Source organism: Martes martes (assembly GCF_963455335.1).
Source record: "Martes martes genome assembly, chromosome: 9".
NCBI classification, from domain to species: Eukaryota; Metazoa; Chordata; class Mammalia; order Carnivora; family Mustelidae; genus Martes; species Martes martes.
Window position 1 is genome coordinate 28463584 of NC_137896.1, and position 20194 is coordinate 28483777.

The 20194-nt window shown below is 51.8% G+C and overlaps 2 protein-coding genes across 2 annotated transcripts; one reads left to right on the forward strand and one right to left on the reverse strand.

Annotated features, from left to right (window-relative positions):
* Positions 1-246: 246 nt before the first annotated feature.
* OXT (oxytocin/neurophysin I prepropeptide) lies at positions 247-898 on the forward strand (the record flags this gene model as incomplete). The annotated part of the gene is made up of 3 exons (XM_080813239.1): positions 247-366; positions 503-704; positions 843-898. 3 exons carry the CDS (start codon positions 247-249, stop codon positions 896-898), a joined length of 378 nt encoding a protein of 125 aa, XP_080669365.1.
* A 7562-nt stretch (positions 899-8460) lies between these two features.
* On the reverse strand, positions 8461-10257 carry AVP (arginine vasopressin; the record flags this gene model as incomplete). The annotated part of the gene is made up of 3 exons (XM_080813719.1): positions 8461-8639; positions 8771-8972; positions 10138-10257. 3 exons carry the CDS (start codon positions 10255-10257, stop codon positions 8461-8463), a joined length of 501 nt encoding a protein of 166 aa, XP_080669845.1.
* Between the last annotated feature and the right edge of the window lie 9937 nt (positions 10258-20194).

Below are 20194 nucleotides of genomic sequence, written 5' to 3' on the forward strand. Positions count from 1 at the left end.
GCACGGCCTTGCCTTCTACCTCCCCTGCCCCCAGTCCATCAGCCACTGAGGTGACAGTGACCTGGCCAGGCCCCTGCAAATGAGGGGGCGCGCCGGGCGCCCAGGGCCTGACCCGCAGCGACCAGCTGTGACCAGTCATGCGGCGGCCCTCTTAGCCAGCGCTCCGCCCGCGCGGCCAGGGCCATTAAAAGGCTGGTCCCCGAGCCACCGCCGCAGCAGCCGCCCCCGACCCAGAGTGTCCGCACCATGGCCGGCCCCGGCCTCGCCTGCTGCCTGCTCGGCCTCCTCGCGCTGACCTCCGCCTGCTACATCCAGAACTGCCCCCTGGGAGGCAAGAGGGCCGCGCTGGACCTCGACGTGCGCCAGGTGAGCCCGGGCCGCGTCCCGCTGCCTCTGCCCGCCCCGGGGTCCGGGGACTTTAGGGGACCTGCGCCACCTTCCCGCGACCGCGGCCCCCGACCTCGCTCAACCTGCGCTCACCTCCCCCCTGCCCTCCCGCCAGTGTCTCCCCTGCGGCCCCGGGGGCAAAGGGCGCTGCTTCGGGCCCAGCATCTGCTGCGGCGACGAGCTGGGCTGCTTCGTGGGCACGGCCGAGGCGCTGCGCTGCCAGGAGGAGAACTACCTGCCGTCGCCTTGCCAGTCCGGCCACCAGCCATGCGGGAGCGGTGGCCGCTGCGCCGCCGCCGGCATCTGCTGCAGCCCGGGTGAGCGCGGGCGGGGGCCGGGGAGCGGAGACCCGGAAGGGGCCGGCACCGGGGACCTGGGACCTGGAGGGAGCCGGGGACCGAGGACCCGGGGATGGGAGCCGGTGGGACGGGCCCTGACTCGGCGTCTCCTTCCAGACGGCTGCCGCGCCGACCCCGCCTGCGACCCCGAGGCCGCCTTCTCCCAGCGCTGAGCCGGATGGCCCCGACCGTGGTGCAGACACCCCGAGAAATCATGAAATAAAATAAAGCAGAGCTTTCCCCCTCCAACTCGACTGGCGTCTTGGTGTCGGAAATGGGAGGGAGGGCGCTGGGGGAGCCCCGACGGTCACGCCTGGCGGAGGCCCGCGTCTCTGGCTCTGGGCTCCGAGCGTCTGAGCGCGCCGTTCCCGCCGCCGCAATCCCGCAGCGGGGGGCAAAGGAGGGGGGACAGCAGGACCGGCTTCGAGGGAGAGGGTAATAGACCCCAGCTTCCCGCTCCAAACAGAGCTGGGAATCTACAGCAGGTGGATTAAGAGGAACTTTCAAAGAAACGAAGGGATAGGGCGGGTTGGGCCGGACAAGGAACCAGAGGAAGAGGAAGGAGCCCAGGGACGGGTGAATGACATCCCTACATTTGGAAGGAGGCTTGAGCCGCACCTGAGGGCTTCGTTTGGCGCTCCGGAGGCTGAAGGGCCATCGGGTTTCCAAGGAGCGGGACTCCAGGCCACAGGAGGCCGCCGGGACTCAGAGGGGCCAGGCCGCGGTGCACCCAGCTGTGGCCAGCTCCTTCCTCTGCAGTGGAGGAACTGGGCAGGGCTCGGGACCCTGCAGGACAGGAGTTCCGGAGAGCCCACCGCCACAGAAATGACCGCAAAGCATGCTGTCCTTCACCTACCCATGCCACTGGGCAAGCAATTTCAGAAGGTGCAGACCACACTCCCACGCCTAGTAAAACAGGAACAGATCACTCTCGTGTGAGAAAAAAGATAATTTCTATGGCTTTCTCTCACACTGGAGGCCGCAAAGCACTGCCCGGTGGCAGTATGTGGAGAGAGAAAAAATGTGCTGAAGAGGACTGTAAGATTTTCTTTAAATAAATTACCAAAACAGGGAAAACTAAGCTATGGTGCTAAGAAGTCTTGAGTAGTGTGGTGACTGAAGGGGGGTCCAAGGGCAGCTCTGGGGTGCGGTCATATCCTGTTCCCTGGCCGGCCAGCTGGTAAAACAGGAGTGTTCACTTGTGGAAAATATAACCCAGCATGCTCCTGATTTGACTTTTTATATGTACATAATATGCAAATGAAAGTTTCAAAAAAGGAAAAAACATACTGCTGAAATGTATGGAGAGAATAGCGGTGAGGCTTTTGGAGTTGTTGTTTTTTGTTTTTTGTTTTTTAATGCTTATCATTTCATTCTTCTAAAGTAATCCATATATCCAATGTGGAGCTCGAACTCATGAACCTGAAATTAAGAGTCTCATGCTCCAGAGACTGAGCCAGCCAGGAGTCCCTGAGATGAGGCTTTTGAAAACCCCTGTGGCCTATAGCAACCTGGACTACAGTTCTTTTTTTTTCTTCCTTTGCTTTTTTTTTTTTTTTTTTGCTTTGAATTTATTGATTTGTTCTTAGATTTCACATATTAGTGAAACCATATGGTGTTTGTCTTTTTCTGTCTGACTTATTTTATTTAGCTTAACACCCTCTAGGTCCATCTGTGTTGTCACAAATGGCAAGCTCTCACCCACCCTTTTTTGTGGCTGAGTAATATTTCACTATATAGACCGAGGTTCTTTTTTTTTTTTTTTTAAGATTTTTATTTAGGGGTGCCTTGGTGGCTCAGTCGGTCAAGAGTCTGCCTTTGGCTCAGGTCATGATCCCAGGATCCTGGGATCGAGGCCCACATCGGGCTCCTTGCTCAGTGGGAAGCCTGCTTCTCCCTCTGCCTGCTGTTCCCCCCGCTTGTGCTCACTCTCTCTCTCTGACAAATAAATAAAATCTTTTTTAAAATAATAAAAAGTGGGGTGCCTGGGTGGCTCAGTGGGTTAAATCCTCTGCCTTCGGCTCAGGTCATGATCTCAGGGTCCTAGGATCAAGCCCCGCATCGGGCTCTCGGCTCAGCAAGGAGCTTGCTTCCTCTTCTCTCTCTGCCTGCCTCTCTGCCTACTTGTGATCTCTGTCTGTCAAATAAATAAATAAAATCTTTTAAAAAAAATAAAATAATAAAAAGATAAAAGATAAATATTTTTATTTATTCATTTGAATAAATACTACAGAGTGACAGATCTGTGCTTTTCCAAGCTGGAATGTCCCCCTTCCTCCTTAGCAGGAACTCTGGGATCTCTCCTGCCACCTCTTTCTCTCCCCTGAGCATCTTGGGGTGCCAGTCTAGCTGTCCCCACCCTAGGAGAGAATTTGGGTCCCCTCACCCACTCAGGCACCCACTTCACTGTCCCACTCTTTCCCTAGAATCCAAAGGTGAACAGTATTTTCAGGCCACAAAACACAGGGTCGGATTGACATGTATTTTCCTGGGTATGTCCCAGAGGTGGCATCAAGCTGGGCCTGGTGGCCAGACGGGTACAGAAGCAAGCTTGTTACCATTCTTCCTTCTTCTTGCTTTCTCAGTCCCACGGCCTTTGGTCCTTGTTGAATGACTCCTTCAAACCTTCCAAGTGCTTGGGGGCTTATTCAGGGCGGTGGTTCCCAGCTCCCACTTAGTGTAGCTTTGTTCTTTGTCCTTCTACTACCTGGAAATGAAATTCCTAGAGAATATGCCCACCTACACATGATTTCCAAAAACAAGTAATTAGTCTTAACAGTAAGATAGAGAAAAGGAAAGTAATTTAATACAAAGTAATATTACTTTAATATGTGACTAAACAGACAAGCCTATGCTAGGTGACACGCACACAACACAGCAGAGCAAATATAATAAAGAGAGATTAGAACCCATTCCCTACAACAAGTTCAGGCAAATAAAAAGGTAAGAAAAAGGGCAACGAGGATCAATACTCTCTTTTGTGGGGTGCCTGGTTGGCTCAGTCAATGGAGCATGAGAATCTTGACCTTGGGGTTTTGTGTTTAGTTCAAGCTGCATTTTGGGAGTAGAGCTTCCTTTAAAAAAAATTCTTAGGGGTGCCTGGGTGACTCAGTAGGTTAGGCATCTGCCTTCCACTCGGATCATGATCCCAAGGTGCTGGGATTGATCCCTGCTTGGGGTGAGCCTGTTTCTCCCTCTCCCTCTGCCACTTCCCCTGCTTGCGTTCCCTCTCTCCCTATCTCTCTGTTCCAAAAAAAAAGTGTGTTAATTTTAAAATAAATAAATAAATAAAACTAAAAATTCTTTTTTGTGCCATAAGAAAAAGACAGACTCAGATATCCATGAATTGCAAAGAGCGCACTCATGGAACACTTGGGGAAATTTGAATAGTCCCTGAATACTTGATGATACAAATATATTGTTGAGTTTCAGTTTGCAGCTTGTTTATGTGATAACAGTCTGTGGTCATGGGTTTGTTTTGTTTTTTTTTTTAAGATTTTATTTTATTTATTTGACACAGAGAGAGACACCACAAGTAGGCAGAGAGGCAGGCAGAGAGAAAGGGGGAAGCAGGCTCCCTGCTGAGCAGAGAGCCCGACTCAGAGCTCGATCCCAGGACCCTGAGACCATGACCTGAGCTGAAGGAAGAGGATTAACCCACTGAGCCACCCAGGTGCCCCTGTGGTCATGGGTTTTGTTGTTGTTGTTTTTAAATTAATTATTGTATTATTATATTATCACATATAAAATTTTAATACAGTATTATAGTATTAAAATTAATTTGTGGGGTGCCTGGGTCGTTCAATGGGTTAAGCTGCTGCCTTTGGCTCAGGTCATGGTCTCAGGGTCCTGGGATTGAGCCCCGCATTGGGCTCTCTGCTCAGTGGGGAGCCTGCTTCCCTCTCTCTCTCTCTGCCTGCCTCCCTGCCTACTTGTGATCTCTCTCTGTCAAATAAATAAATAAAATCTTTTAAAAAATAAAATTAAAATAAATTAATTTATTTTAATTCCAGTATAGTTAACAGTCAACAGTGTGTTAACATTAATTTCAGCTGTACAAAATAGTGACCCAGCACTTCCATACATCACCCAGGGCTCATCATGACAAGTGCTCTCCTTAACTCCTGTTTCAACCATCCCCCACTGACCTCCCCTCTGGTAACCATCAGTTTGTTCTCTATGGGTAAGAGTCTGTTTTTCAGGCGCCTGGGTGGCTCAGTGGGCTAAAGCCTCTGCCTTCCGCTCAGGTCATGATCCCAGAGTCTTGGGATCCAGCCCCGCATCGGGCTCTCTGCTCTGCAGGGACCCTGCTTCCTCCTCTCTCTCTGCCTGCCTCTCTGCTTACTTGTGATCTCTACTGTCGAATAAATAAGTAAAATCTTTAAAAAAAAAAAAAGAGTCTGTTTCTCGGTGTGTCTCTTTGTTTCCTTTGTTTGTTTTGTTTCTTAAATTCCACAAATGAGGGAAATCATATGGTATTTGTCTTTCTCTGCTTTATTTCGCTTAGCATTATACTCTCTAGCTCCATCCACATTGTCGCAAATGGCAAGATTTCATTCTTTTTTTATGGCTAAATAATATTGCTCTGTGTATACACACCACATCTTCTTTATCCACTCATCAATATGTGGACATTCGGGCTGCTTCTGAAATTTGGCTATTGTAAATAATTCTGCTATGTGTGGTCACATTTTTAAGAAGAAATCTTTCTGAGGGGCGCCTGGGTGGCTCACTTGTTAAGCATCTGCCTTCAGCTCAGGTCGTGATCCCTGGGGGTCCTGGGATCGAGGCCCGAATTGGGCTCCCTGCTCAGTGGAAAGCCTGCTTCTCCCTCTCCCTCTGCCTGCTGCTCCCCCTGCTGTGCTCTCTCTCTCTCTCTCTCTCTCTGTTAAATAAATGAATAAAAAATCTTTAAGAAGAAAAAGGAGAAGAAGAAGAAGAAATCTTTTGAGATCCACACTGGCATGTTCACAGATGAAATGGTTATGACAGGGGGGGATTGTCATCAAGATAATTCGGGGGTGGGGGAGTGAGAGGCGAGGGTGGGGTAGAGGTGAAACAGGTAACCACATGGTTGATAATTGTTGAAGGTAATTGTCCTAAAGGGGGTGGACCTGAGGGACTTTTGCCTGTTGGGTCTACTTTTTCATACAATTGAAATTTCTCATATAGCAAAAGCTACCAAACAGAAAGACTGTGGTAAAAGTAAATTTTTTGATATGAAAAGATGCCCGAAATTTACTTTGTTAAAAATGATGTAAATTAGGACATATGGATTATGTAAATAATACTAATTTGTAAAACAACAGCTGTGTGAAGCTTTAGGACAGGATTGTTTCAGTCTGAAAGCAAGAGTTGTTGTATGGTTTGCTTTTTGAGTGTAAACTCTAAGCCCAACAGGGGGCTTGACCTGGAGATAAAGAGTCACGTGCTCCACTGACTGAGCCTGCCAGGCAGTCCCAGCCTGAAAACTATCAACATCAACTTCATCATTGAACATGTATCACTACGGTTGATTTTTCTGTCACACTGTATTAGCGAGGACCTGCTGTACAATTTGGAAGGGCAGCAATTTCAGTTTTCTTAAAAAAATAATAATAAAATTAAAAATTTGAGTTGTTTTCTTAGTATGGAGTTTTGAGAGATCTTTATGCATTCTGGCTATCGATCCTTGATAAGCTTTGTGAGTTGTAAATCTTTCCTTCCAGTCTGTGGTTTGCTTCTTCATTCTTTAAATGAGCAGAAGTTCTTAATTTTGGTGAATTCCAAACGTATCTTCTTTCTTTTTTTAAGATTTTGTTTATTTATTTATTTATTTATTTGAGAGAGAGACAGCAAGAGAGGGAACATAAACAAAGGGAGTGGGAAAGGGAGAAGCAGGCAGAAGCTTCCTGACTAGGGAGCCCGATGCGGGGCTCCGTCCCAGGACCCTGAGATCATGACCTGAGCTGAAGGCAGAGACACTTAAGGACTGAGCCACCCAGGCGCCCCTCAAATTTCTTCTATTATGGATTCTTCTTTTGGTGTCAGAGCTAAGAAACCTTTGCATAGGTCAAGGTCATAGTTTCTTCAAGATGCTTTAGAGTTTCAGGTTTTACCTTTAGGTATATGATCTATTTTTATTTAAAACAGCTGCCTCTGTCTACCTCCCTGTGTCCTGAAGGGTTACTAAGTTCTTATTAGATCTGGCCTGTCCCAGTCCTAGGAAGACCTGGGGATTGGCTCTGATGGGCCACACCAGGGCAGAGGCAGGAGGCCATGGCAGGGATAGAAGCCCACAGGGCTCCTATCCTCTGTTTATACTTAATCACTCTGAGCACTGAGCCAGGTCAGGGGTGACAGCAAACTGAAGAGCTCTAAAACCAGGTAAGAGCCTGACCTTGGCTGAGCACCAGGACCCTGGTGAGGCTGAGTCATGACACTCCACCCTAAAGCAGGGTGTGGATCGGGGCTCAGGGGGCCTTCTCTCTGCCTGCCCTCCCTCCGGGCTTCTAAGTCAGTGGAGGATTCCAGAGGAGAAGAAGCCTTTTTTTGCCCCAAGGCCTGGAGCAAGAAATCCCAAGGACAGGATGTAGAGAACAGATGGAACAGAGCAAGAGGAAGGGAGGGATGTAATGGGACAAGGAAGGAAACAAAAGAGGGCCAAGGAGCTAGGGGACCGGGGAGGAGAGGCGAGTGAGGCACAAAGGGGATAAAGGAATAGAGGGGACAAAGGAGGACAGAGGGACACAGAATACCATTGACCAAATGCCAGTGGATGTCCGTCCGGAAGCTGCATGTGTCAAAGCATGGGAGGTCCTACTGTGTGTGTGTGTGTGTGCGTGTGTGTGTGTCCCTGCCCATGGTGAGTCTGTTTGTATCTGTGTTCCTCTGGGTATGTCTGTGGTTCTGACTGTGTATTCAGGGTCTCTACCCGTAGCTGTGGTCAAGGACCCCAAGGCATGCCCCTACTGGTCGTTCTCTGGTCCGTGTTTGGGTTAGTGTGTGTAGTTTGTGTGGCTGCATGGATGGGGAGCATGTAGCCAGGGTTTCACCAGGCTCCGTCTCCCACTCTCCCACTCCGGCTGAAGGGGGAGACATGGGGAGTACTTAACTTCCTTCTGGGGGGATAGTACTTGGCCCTCTGTCTGCTGGGTCTAGGGTAATTTGCTGCCTCCCGCCTCCAGACTCTCTCTCTCTCTCACACACACACACAGAGCCCTGGATGAAATAGTAGACTGGAAATCTGGGGAGTTGGGTGGGTCCCTGAAGCCGTGCCTCAGTATCCGGGGATGTAAATGGAGATAGGAACCCCTGGTCACCCGTCGGTTCCCATTCGACCTTTCTCACTCTTCCTTCGGAAGCTCTCGACGTCTCTCTCGCCATCCTTTCTCTGTCTTCTCTTGCTGTCTTGTTCAATGTCTTCCCCTCTCCTCGCCTTTCCTTCCACCCCTCTGCTGAGGGGTCCACCCAGCCCCTGCAGGGTCACTCTTGGCCCCAGCCCTGCCTGCCCCCGCCTCCGCCCCCCAGGTCGCCCTATACCTAGTTGCCCCTAGCACTCAGCCGAGCCAAGATCGCTTCCCCCCGGATCCCCGACCGGCTGGGGCAGAGGAGGGAGAAGGGTCAGCGCCCCACCGTCTCCTCTGCGCCCCTCGCCACCCCCGGTCACGGAGACAGACACTCGCAGATGCATTTTAAAAGGTTTATTTCTCCAGGTTGCGGGGGGACGGGAGAGGGGAGGGTGTGAGCGGGCGGCTCAGTAGACGCCGGGCCGGGCGGGCTCCGCGGGCTCTGGCGCCCCCGCCAGCTGCACCAGCCGCAGCAGCAAGGCGCCGGTCGGCCCGTCCAGCTCGGTCGCGTTGCTTCGGTCGCTGGCGCGGGCACGGCGGTGGAAGCCGGAGCCCCCCCGGCACTCGGGCTCGGTCACACAGCTCTCTGCGGGGGGGAGCGGGCATAGGGTGAGCGCGAGGCCGGCGGGACCCAGATCGCCCAGGCACGCCCGGAACCCCACAGGCCACCCCTGCCCAAATCCCCGTCCGCCCCGGGGCCGTCCCGGTCGCGCGCACCATCGTTGCAGCAGATGCCGGCGGCGGCGCAGCGGCCCCCGCTCCCGCACGGCTGGTGGCCGGACTGGCAAGGCGAGGGCAGGTAGTTCTCCTCCTGACAGCGCAGTGCCTCGGCCGTGCCCACGAAGCAGCCCAGCTCGTCGCCGCAGCAGATGCTGGGCCCGAAGCAGCGCCCTTTGCCCCCGGGGCCGCAGGGGAGACACTGGAGGGAAGGGCAGGGGTGGGGGGCGGTGACCGAGGGCCGATTGAGGGGGAAAGGGCGGGGAAAGGGCGCACGTCCACTAAAGTCCCTGGGTTTTCAGGTGACAGAGGACCGGCTTTGAGTGACAGCCCTCAGCATCCTCCCTCTTCGTTGGGGGGGGGGGGGCTCGGCACCGGGCTGCACGGAAGAGACCCTCCCTCTCAGCTCTGGGGCCATCACTGGTGTGCGCCCCTCTCTCAGCTGCCCACCCTGTCCCTAACTCAGACCTTCCTCCCCTGCCCCCATCACTCAAACTTGATCTCTAGCACTTGCCCCGCCCACAACACTTCCAGGCCCCTCCTCCTGTTTCCCGTCTGGGCGCTACCAGCTGGTGGGCCTCTGTGGGCCTGGACCTGAGCTCACCGCCCAGCGCTAACTGGGGGTGGCAGAAGCCTGAGACCTAGGGAAGGGCATGGGGCACGTCGCTGACTCAGGTTTCCAAAGGTGCCAAGCAGAGGGAAGGGTAGTCTATGGGGGCTGCCCACCGACCCACTAGAGTCTGTTCAACAGCTCAGAATTGAGCCACCTCTGGCCTCCGTGGGATTGAGCTTGGTGATCAGATTTCCCTCAGCTCTGCTGAAAAGGGCATAAAAGGGATTGACTGGACATGCAGGGTGGGGGAGAACTGGGCTACGTTCCCAGCAGAACTTCCTTGCTGGAGGTGGCACCCTCACCCCAAGGAGCTCAGAGCAACACCAGCTTCTGTGTGGGGCCCAGGGAAGCTGTGGCTAGGAAAGGGGGAAGGCTGGAGGGGGAAGGCCTCCCATGCTGGCTAGGACACAGCCCGTTGTGGCTGCGAGGCTCCGACAGGCACAGAGGAGGCCTTGCTGTCCAGTTCTCACTGATGTGCCCCAAGCCCAGTTACTGGGGAAACATCGGCTTGCCTGCGTCCCTGGCCTGGGTGAGGATAGTGTCCCGGAAGTCCTCCAGCTTGTCCTAGCCCGCCTGGCAGCTTGGCCACCCACCCTTGTCCAGCCACGCCAACCAACCCTCCCTTCTGCTGGGCCCTTCCCCTAAAGCCTGCCTCTCCCACAACTTCCCTCCTTCCCAGCCCCTGCAGGGTAGTGCTGGCCAGCCCAGGGCCTCTGTCCCCTCCAGGCACTCCTGAGATGCGCCAGGCTCATACCTGTCTCAGCTCCAAGTCAGACAGGGCCCTCTTGCCTCCCCGAGGGCAGTTCTGGAAGTAGCAGGCGGAGGTGAGGGCCAGCAGGGCCAGAAAGCAGGCGGGGAGCATGGAGTCCGGCATCCTGGCGCAGGTGGGCACAGTGTGCAGGTCGCTGCGCGGACTGTGCTGCACGGCCTTCGCTGGCTGCCTATTTATGTCTGCAGGTGTTCCCCCGGAGACGACGTGGCCGCCAACACCCCCTCCCCGGTGACTCCCCAGGAGCCCACGACCGCCAGGTCCCAAGCCGTCAGCAGTGATTCAGGCGTCTGGGGACGCACGTGGACCTGTCGGGGGTGGGGGGGGTGGGGGAGGGGCGCAGGCCTCCAGGCTGTCACTGGCAGCACGGCTGCCTGTGGTGTGACAGGAGCTGCTGCAACTGTGACTTGGCTCTCTGGACCTGGGGAGAAGGACAAATGGGGGTGGGGGTCTTGCAGAGACCATCCCCAAGCTTTCTGGCTGCCCAGAAGAGGCTGGGGGTGTCAGCGGGCCCGTCCCCAGACACAGATACCTGAGAAAGTGGTGAGGGGGGCCCGAGGGACTGGGTGCAGGGACCAGGGTCGGCCTCCGCCCAGGAATGGTGGGACAGGGGACAGTCAGGTGTGCAGAACCCCATCAGGGGGTTGGTCTCCTGGGGTGGGGGGGAACGACACTCCCACCCCCCACCCCACACACACCCAGAGCAGGATTCAGACACAGTAAGGTTCAAAGATGGGGGAAAAGCACCTGCCCTAATTCCTACCCCTACAAGGACCCTAGTTTGTGGAGATAGGGGCAGGTACTGTCTCAGGCCTGGAGTAGAAGTGGGGGCACAGGAGGTTTGGTGTTGGGGGGCTGAAGGAGCCACAGCCGAATGAGACTAGCCTGAGAAAGCAAACTTTGGTTCACAGCCCCAGGCTGGTAGATGAAGGGACAAAAGCCTCCCTCTCCCGGGCCACCGGAGTGCCCCTCTCGTCCTTGGACCCGGGCTAGCCACCCTACTCCTGTCGGGATCTGTTCCGCCCCTGGCTCTCCCAGCCCCAGGCTCTTCGCCTCCTCTCAAGGGAAGCCAAGCAAGTTCTGGCTGCCTTCTCCCCAGCAAGTGCTGTAAGGGGCTCAGAGTCCCAGGGAGGGACCACCCACACTCAAGACCTTACACCGGGCTTTTCAGGAACATCCCCTTATGGACTGTGAGGACACTGGAGCCCAAAGCCCTGTCAGAATTGGCTTCTGTTGCTCAAAACCTCCTGACTCAGGCAGGTTCCTTGACCTCGCTGTGGCTCGCTTTCTTCCAGTGTAATGTGGGGAAGACACTGACTAGTACCCACCTCATAGTGTGGTGAGGATTGAAATAATAATATATAAGAGCTTTAGAAAAGTTCCTGCAAAGTTCCGTAAAGCTAATTAATAACAGTATTGTATTGTAAATGCCATTATTTTTATTAAGAGCTGAAGAGAGTCTTCCAGAGAGAACAGCTTCCTGGGTTAACCCAGGAGGAATATTTTCTTTTTTTTTTTTTTAAGATTTTATTTATTTATTTGACAGACAGAGATTATAAGGAGGCAGAGAGGCAGGCAGCGGGGGGTCTGGGGGAGTGGGAAGCAGGCTCCCTGCTGAGCAGAGAACCCAATGTGGGGCTCGATCCCAGGACCCTGGGATCATGACCTGAGCTGAAGGCAGAGGCTTTAACCCACTGAGCCACCCAGGCACCCCCAGGAGGAATATTTTCATTCCATTCATGTGGCCTGGAGAGAAGCTGGGTCCCAACTGTTGCTCCCTTGAGACTCTCAGCTGTGACGGAGGCCGCAAGGCCTAGTTTAGGCCAGCTGTTGTGGCCTTGGCCCAGCACCTTACCCTCTCTGCACTTCAGGTCCAAGTTATCATCTGAAAATATATGGAGCTACACTCACTAAAGGGCTCAGGGCTTGGGACAGGCCAGGACACATATGTCCCAACCAGCTGTGTCTCCCAGGATCTTCATTCTAAGACTTGCCTCCCACACCAGGGCCCCCTTGAGGACCCCAAACACCACTGCCATTGAGATGCTAAAGGGCCTGCTCCTCCCAATACCCACCTTCTTGGAACATGCATGGGCTAGAAAAGTCTTGTTACTGTGCTGTCATATCAAATATATCACCTCACACATCTCATGGATCTTTTGGACACACTATGATCCTACACTTCCCTCACATGTTCTTTTTTCAGATCTACTTTTTCACACCTCCTCTATCCTTACGTGCCCTATACCTGGGCTCATGGATCTTTAGTCACATGTCATTTTATTTTATTTTATTTTTCACATGTCATTTTAAAAGGGAGGACTTAGGGGCGCCTGGGTTGCTCAGTCGTTAAGTGTCTGCCTTTGGCTCAGGTCATGATCCCAGGGTCCTGGGATTGAGCCCTGCGGTGGGGAGTCTGCTTTCCTCTCTCTCTCTCTGCCTGCCTCTCTGCCTACTTGGGATCTCTGTCTGTCAAATAAATAAATAAAATCTTTTTTAAAAAATCTTTTAAAAAGGGGGGACTTAGCTGTTTCACCAGTCCCTCTCCACCCCACCCCCCACACATGCTTTCCCACCCACCATTTATTTGTTATAATGACATCATAATAGTTAGATTAGTACTGAGTTAGACTTCAGATATACTCTCCAAGCTAAGCCATATGGTATATTATGATGACCTTTCCATCCCTGAACAGCTTTCTGTGTTCACTGGAGTTAGAGACTGTCTTGGGTTTTCACTGTGGTCTCTCTACTATTTTCATCCTGAAGTCAATATTTACTCTTCAACCCTCTCCACCCAGTCTTCCACCCAAACCAGTGCACTGAAACTCCTGTTTCAATGACCTCTACATTGCCAACTTTTGTGGTCGTGTCTATGTCCTCATTTTACACAATTCCCTAGCAGCATTTGACATGGTTGAGCACTTGTCCTTTTTAAAACTACACTTCAGGGGCACCTGGCTGGCTCAGTTGGTAGAGCACGCAACTCTTGATCTTGGGGTTATGCATTCAAGCCCCACATTGGGTGTAGAGATTACTTAGAATAAAATCTTTAAAATAAAATAAAATAAAACTATGCATCATTTTTTCCCCTACCATACTGGATGTTCTTTCTCAGTCTCCTTTTCTGCTCCGTCCTCTTTGACTTTGACTTCTAAATATCGGAAAATCCCAGGGCTCATTCATTCATCTCTTCTCTTCTCCTCTTTCTACACATCTACTTCTAACCCCATGACTTTATATACTTTCTATAAATTCAAGATTCCCAAATTCATAACTCCATCTTGGGCCTCTCCCCTGAGTTCCAGATTTGGAGTTACAACCTACCTAATGACACCACCCCTTGAATATGCAACCAGCCTCTCCAACTTACCATGCTCAAACTCAACTCCTGATTCTCAGCCATTCCCCTGCTCTCTCCCACGGTTCCCTAACTGTAGTCACACCACCAGCCAGCCAGCAGCTCCTCGAAGAACCTGAGACTCACCTTGGTCCTTCTCTTTTCCTCACCTCTTTAGTAATCCTCCCTTGAAAATAAATCTCAAATCTATGCCTTCCTTTTGCTCCTGCTTTGAAGTCTCAGAGCATGTTGTTTTTTGGTCCTAGAAGGTTCCCCTACTCTCCCCTCAGTAGGATTCCCCTGACTGCTTCAGTGTCATCTCCTAAGAGGACACTTCCCTGGCCGCCCACCTGGTGAATCCCTCCGTCGGCCCCACCCCAGTCACTTTCTAACTTGAGTCAGTGTTGAAGGATTAATAGTACCAACGACAAACTGCAGTTCATTCACTTGTCTGTTTATCCGTTGTGTGTGATGGCTGTACCCCTCTAGAATGAAACCCCCAGCGCAGAAAGGACTTAAGCTTTCTGTTTAGTGCCATAGTCTGGTACAGTGCCTGCCACACAGTGGGTTTTCAATAAATCATGCAAAGGAGGAAGGGAGGTTGAGAAGCCCTGGGTTCCAGCCTCCGCCTTCCCAGGAGTTACTCCACGACCTTGGGTAAGTCACACCTGTTCCCAAGGTTTCTTGTTTAATGAACTAACCTCCCTTCCTATCTCACTGAGGACTTCAGGGAATCAGATGAAGGTGTTATAAAGGTTAAGATTTTCTGAAATATTTACAGAACAAAGAGTTGCAAGCCTCCAGATTAAGCCTCAAATCTTGAATACTCTTTAAAGCACTTCCTTGGGGCGCCTGGGTGGCTCAGTGGGTTAAGCCACTGCCTTCGGCTCAGGTCATGATCTAGGGGTCCTGGGATCGAGTCCCGCATCGGGCTCTCTGCTCAGCGGGGAGCCTGCTTCCCTCTCTCTCTCTCTGCCTGCCTCTCTGCCTACTTGTGATCTCTCTCTGTCAAATAAATAAATAAAATCTTTAAAAAAAAATAAAATAAATAAAGCACTTCCTTACTGCTAGACCATCTTTTCTGAGAGAAGGTCATAGTTAGCAGCCCAGGGCCATCCATCCCTGTTTCTTATTCTCCTCTTCTCAGGATTAGCCCTGGGCCTGCACCACACGACACCGCACACTTCTTGTCGGAAGGGGGTTGGCCGCATTCTCAAAGGGCCTCTGTGGCCACAGTAAGCCCACCTTTTGCCCTCCTCACCTGTGGTCCACTAATGACCCCCAGGACCCTCGGCAGTGTAGACACACAGATGGCCTGTCCGCTGTAAAGAGGTGAACTGCAGTGAGCAAAGTTGTAGGAGCCGTGAACTGCTCCCTGAATTGAATCCAAAAGGATCCACAGAGCAAGGATCACAAGCCTAAGAAAATGCTGGGCTTTCAGGCGGACACACCGGGAGCTGAGAAGGATCCACAGCAGGCGTGAGAGAGGACAAACCTTGACTTCCTCACCTCCTAGGGGGAGCACAGGGTGAAGAGTCATCAGATCTCTACAGGGCGTTACATTAAGCTTAAAAAATCAGAAATGAAAAAGCCTCATAAAAGGTCTTACTTGCAAAAACAACCTAACTAAAAAGCAAAACAAACCGGGACAGCATCTTTTGGACACTGTCTCCGTGTTAACGCCTGGAGGCGGCAGGATGGGTGAATTCGCATATGGGGTCTCAGCGCCCGCTGGGACTGCGTGGCCGGGCCTCGTGTCCCCGCAGGGCTGGGGCCAGAGCTGCTGCCCTCCCACGCACGGCCCTCTGAGGCTGCCTCCTCCCTGCGCTGGGCCGGGAGAGCCGGGGTGTCAGGGGGCCTCCACCACCCCATCCCCCCGCCCCCGCACCACGCAGCGCAGCGCAGCGCAGCGCAGGGCAGGGTCAGGCCTCAGGGCGGCTGGAGCGGGCGCCCAGGGCCCGAAGCAAAGACAGTAAGAGGCTCCGAGGACCTCCGGGACCGGCGGCGGTGGCGCGAGCCGTGCCCTGACTGCCGAGAGCAGCATGAGCGCGGCGCCCGCGTCACTTGGCGCCCCTGGGGACCCGGCCGGACCCGCGCTCCCGTCCGAGAAAGGGGTGCACCCCAGCCCCCGGGCCCCGCAGCAGAGCGGGGAGCCGAGGCTAAGACGCGGAGAGGGCTTCTCGAATATTCCTTCGGAGCCTGTAATTTGGGGACTGAAGGTTAAATGGAGAGTTCTGGGAAGAAGGCTGGGGAGGGCACACCTGAGCCAGGTGAAGGAGAAGGATGCAAGCCAGTGTGTGTGCCTGTGTGTGTGTGTGTGTGTCTGTGTCTGTGTGTCTATGTGTCTCTGTCTCCGTGTGTGTCTCTGTGTGTGTCTGTGTGTGTCTATGTCTGTGTCCGTCTCTGTGTGTGTGTCTGTGTGTGTGTGCGCGTGTGTCGGTGTGTTTGTATCTGTGTGTCTGTGTGTTTCTGTCTCCGTGTGTGTCTGTGTATGGCTGTGTGTGTGTGTCTGTCTGTGTCTGTGGTGGGGGTAAGGGCACAGCAGGGGACACACAGGTTCTGGAGTATGTTGACCCACAGACAACAGCAAAGACCTCCCCTGGGCCAAACTGTTCACACGCATTTCCTTCTTGAGTCTGCATAAAACCCTAAGGAGGAGAAAGTATTTTTCTAAGATTTTATTTATTTATTTGACAGAGAGAGAGAGCGCGCACAAGCTGGGGGGTGGGCAGCAGGCAGAGGGAAAAGGAGACTCCCCACTGAGCAGGGAGCCTGATGCGGGGCTTGATCCCAGGACCCCAAGATCAGGATCTGACCTGAAGGCAGGCACTTAACCCACTGAGCCACCCAGTGCCCCAAGAGAAAATATGTCTTATTAACACTTGCAAACAGGAATCAGGGACAGAGAAGTTGAGGTGCTTGCCCAAGGAGGCACACGTAAAATCCAGTGAAACTGGGCCCCAGGGTCTGTGTTCTCCGGTACTCCTCTGCCTCATAGCCAGTGGGGACTAAACCCCCGAGATATTAATATTTGCTAGGATTCAGAGCTAGAGGTTGGTGGTCTTGTGGCTGACTCAGGGTTCAGGGGTGTTACCCAGGGCTTCCTTACTCCCTCTGGCACCCTCCACATGTCTGGATATCTCTCCTCATGGTGAGGGGATAGCCACAAAATGGCTCCCTCCTCTGAGCCTTTCCCTTCTCAGGGGCCCTCACCTTGGCCCAGGGTCCCCTCTCCCAAGCTCCTCCAGGCTGGGTGAGCACCTGACTGTGTGTTAGATCAGCCAAGGTTGACTTCAGGGTTGACTCCAGGGTATCTGCAGGCCCCTTCTAAATGGGGTTCTCTTAGTGAGGCACAGGAGGGACTGGATGCTGGCCAGTAATAGGGGTTGCTGCAGGCCCCAGGCTGGGAGGACTTGTAGGATCCTATAGATCACTTCAAGTGGGGGGACCCTGTGGCACAGAGAAGCTCAGTGTCTTGTCCGGGGTCACACAGCTAGGCAGTAATAGCTACTGGGTGAGGAACACTCAGCCCCCCATTCCTGCACCTCCCCAGGCTACACCTGGTCTCAGCTCTGGCTGGATCACCTGCAGAGCCCAGGCTCCCATCCGTCAGTTGCCCAGACTGACCACACCACTTTCCTTGTGTTTCACTTCAGGACCCTCCATGGCTCCCCACTGTCCGCCAGACGATGCCCAAGCATTTTAACGTTGCCTCTGTCCACGGTGCCCTCAACCCCCTAAGATTATGCTTCTCCCAGCCAGGACTGTGGGGCCTCTTCTCTTCGTGCCTTTTATTCGATTTTTCCAAGAATCAACCTCTGCTTTTATTGAATCTCCGATTTGTTTCATTAATTTATGCTGTTATCTTCATTAATTTCATTATATCTTCTGTCTTTGAGTTAATTCTGCACTTCTTTTCTGACTGTGTTGAGTGCTTGGGTCATACATTTTCAATCCTTCTCCTTTTTATTTTTTAACTTTTAAAGAGATTTTATCTATTCAAGTAGTCTCTACACCCAGTGTGGGGCACAAAATCACAACCCTGAGATCAAGGGTCACATGCTTCACCAACTGAGCCAGCCAGGCACCCTTCTTCTTTTTTTCTTTTAATTTATTTGATGGAGAGAGAGATCACAAGTAGGCAGAGAGGCAGGCAGAGAGAGAGGGGGAAGCAGGCTCCCTGCTGAGCAGAGAACCCGAATGCGGGACTCCATCCCAGGACCCTGGGATCAGACCTGAGCCAAAGGCAGAGGCTTAACCCATTGAGCCACCCAGGCACCCCCCCTTCTTCTTTTTAGATAATATATTTTAAGGTTGTAAAACTTCCTTTGTTCCATGAATTTTTATTTGTAGCTCCCTTATTTTCATTGGGTTCTAAACATTTTGTGATGTCCACACTGATCTGTCCTTTTGCTTTCTAGTTATTTACAAGTGTGCCACGTTTTTGTTTTTGTTTTTTTTGCTATTGTTTTCATTTTATATAAGTAGGGCAAATGCATTATTTTATCATTGATTTTTACTGTTTTTGTAGTCAGATAATGTAGGCTGGGTTCCATTGTTTATCTGGAATGTGTGGAGACTCGACGCGTTGTGGCAAAGCAGACGGTCCTGTTTGACTATCTTAAGCGTCTGGTAATGTTACACGAATCCTGGAAAAGTAATTGTATTGATGCAGCCGTCGGGTGGGCAAGATTGTGATGCCAGTGGTTCATAGCTTCTCTGCCTTCCCAGACACGTGTGTGCCTAGCTGTCCTCCCTAGGACAGGTCCGCTGACGCCTCACTGCAATCCTGGCTCATCCACCTCTCTCGCTTTGAGGATATGCTGTTCGGTGCACACAGGTTTCCGGCCGCTGTGTGTTCTCGATGGATTATTTCTGTTACCATTAAACACAATCTCCTTATCCTTCTTGGTGTTTTTGCTTTAAATTCAATTTGCCTAATATTACTGTTGCGACATTCTTCTTTTCCCTCATCCTTTCCAGCCCCACTTCTGTGCTTTAGTGATGTCTGCTGAAACAGTACATGGCAGGATTTGATTTTTTACTGAGTGTTCCTGTTTTGTTTTGTTTCACAAGGGGGGCTTAATCTGTTGACATCCGTGGTGATCGCTCGGGCTCATTTGCGCACATTTAGCTTCTGTTTTCTATTTATTATGACATCTGCTCACTTCTTTTCCTTTCTTTCTTGTCTTCTAAAAGATTGGCTAACCTTTTTTTTTTTTTAAAGATCTTATGCTTGGAGCACCTGGGTGGCTCAGTGGGTTAAGCCTCTGCCTTCAGCTCAGGTCATGATCTCAGGGTCCTGGAATCAAGCCCCATGTCAGGCTCTCTGCTCGGCAGGGAGCCTGCACCCCCACCCACCCCGCTTGCCTCTCTGCCTACTTGTGATCTATTTCTCTGTCAAATAAATAAAAATCTTTAAAAAATAAAAAATAAAGATCTTATGCTTAAGTAATCTCTACACCCGGATGCCTGGGTGGCTCAGTCGGTTGGGCATCTGACTTTTGGTTGGCTCAGGTTGTGATCTCAGGGTTGTGGGATTGAAAAGAAAAATCTCTATGTCCAAAATGGGTAGGGCTTGAACTCACAATCCCGAGATCAAGAGTTGCAGGCCTTTCTGACTAAGCCAGCCAGGGGCCCCTAATAGATTGGCTACCTTAATTTATTTTTTTTAAGTAGGCTCCACACTCAGCATGGAGCCCAACGCAGGGCTTAAACTCATGACCCTGAGATCAAGACCTAAGCTGAGATCAAAAGTTGGATGCTTGACTGACTGAGCGACCCAAGTGCCCCAGATTGGTTATCTTTAAATTTTATTTCTATTCTTTTAGTAGCTGACCTAAACAATGCCTGAGGCTGTCCATCTCCCTCTGTCCTCCTGAGCAAGATGAATTCCCTAGAATGTTTAACCAGGAATTCCTTCACTCTCATCATCCTTTACATTGTTGTCAATATGTTAGGGTCACCTTGATTTTAAGACTCCTCACTACTCATTATTTTTAAAAATGATATTGATGGAAACTCCACTCACCATTCCTCTGACAGCTAGAGATTCTGTACCTCCCTCCCACAGTGAAGAGAAGATTAAGACTGTTTCCCAGATGGAGAGGGGGATAGGCAGCTCGGGGCTGTGCTGATATACTCCCAGGGGCAAGACTATATTTGGAGCTGGTCTCCTGGAGATGTGTCCGGATTCAATTCTGAAAAATCCCCTCATTTTCCTAGACCTAACTGTCTTCTGCGCCAAAAGGCACATGGAATGATCTAGAACTAGCTAACATTTACTGCATGCTCATAGTTGAGTTCTCGGCTCATACACTGTAAGCCTTATGTCTTGAGATAAGACATGACAGCCATCACCATTTTGTTGGTGAGGAAACTGAGACACCCAGGGGTTAAGCAACTGTCCTAAAGAGCCACAGCAGGCAAGGAGAGGAGACAGGATCCCAACTAGCCCCAAGCTTCCAGAGCAGCCCCAAGAGGGCTTGCCACCTGCCAGCTTCCGAGGTTCTGTTGGGTTCACCCAGCCTCCGATCTGCCATTTCGATGAGAAGAGGGGACTCCAGGAGCTCCCACCGTCGTGTCCTCAACTTGTTCATCTGGTGCCACCCTAACTTGCTGCAAAATAATCTGAGAAGGCCGAGATGGGCGAGGATAAGTGTGGAAGAAACGAGACTAGCCGTGAGGTGAGCGCTGATTCAG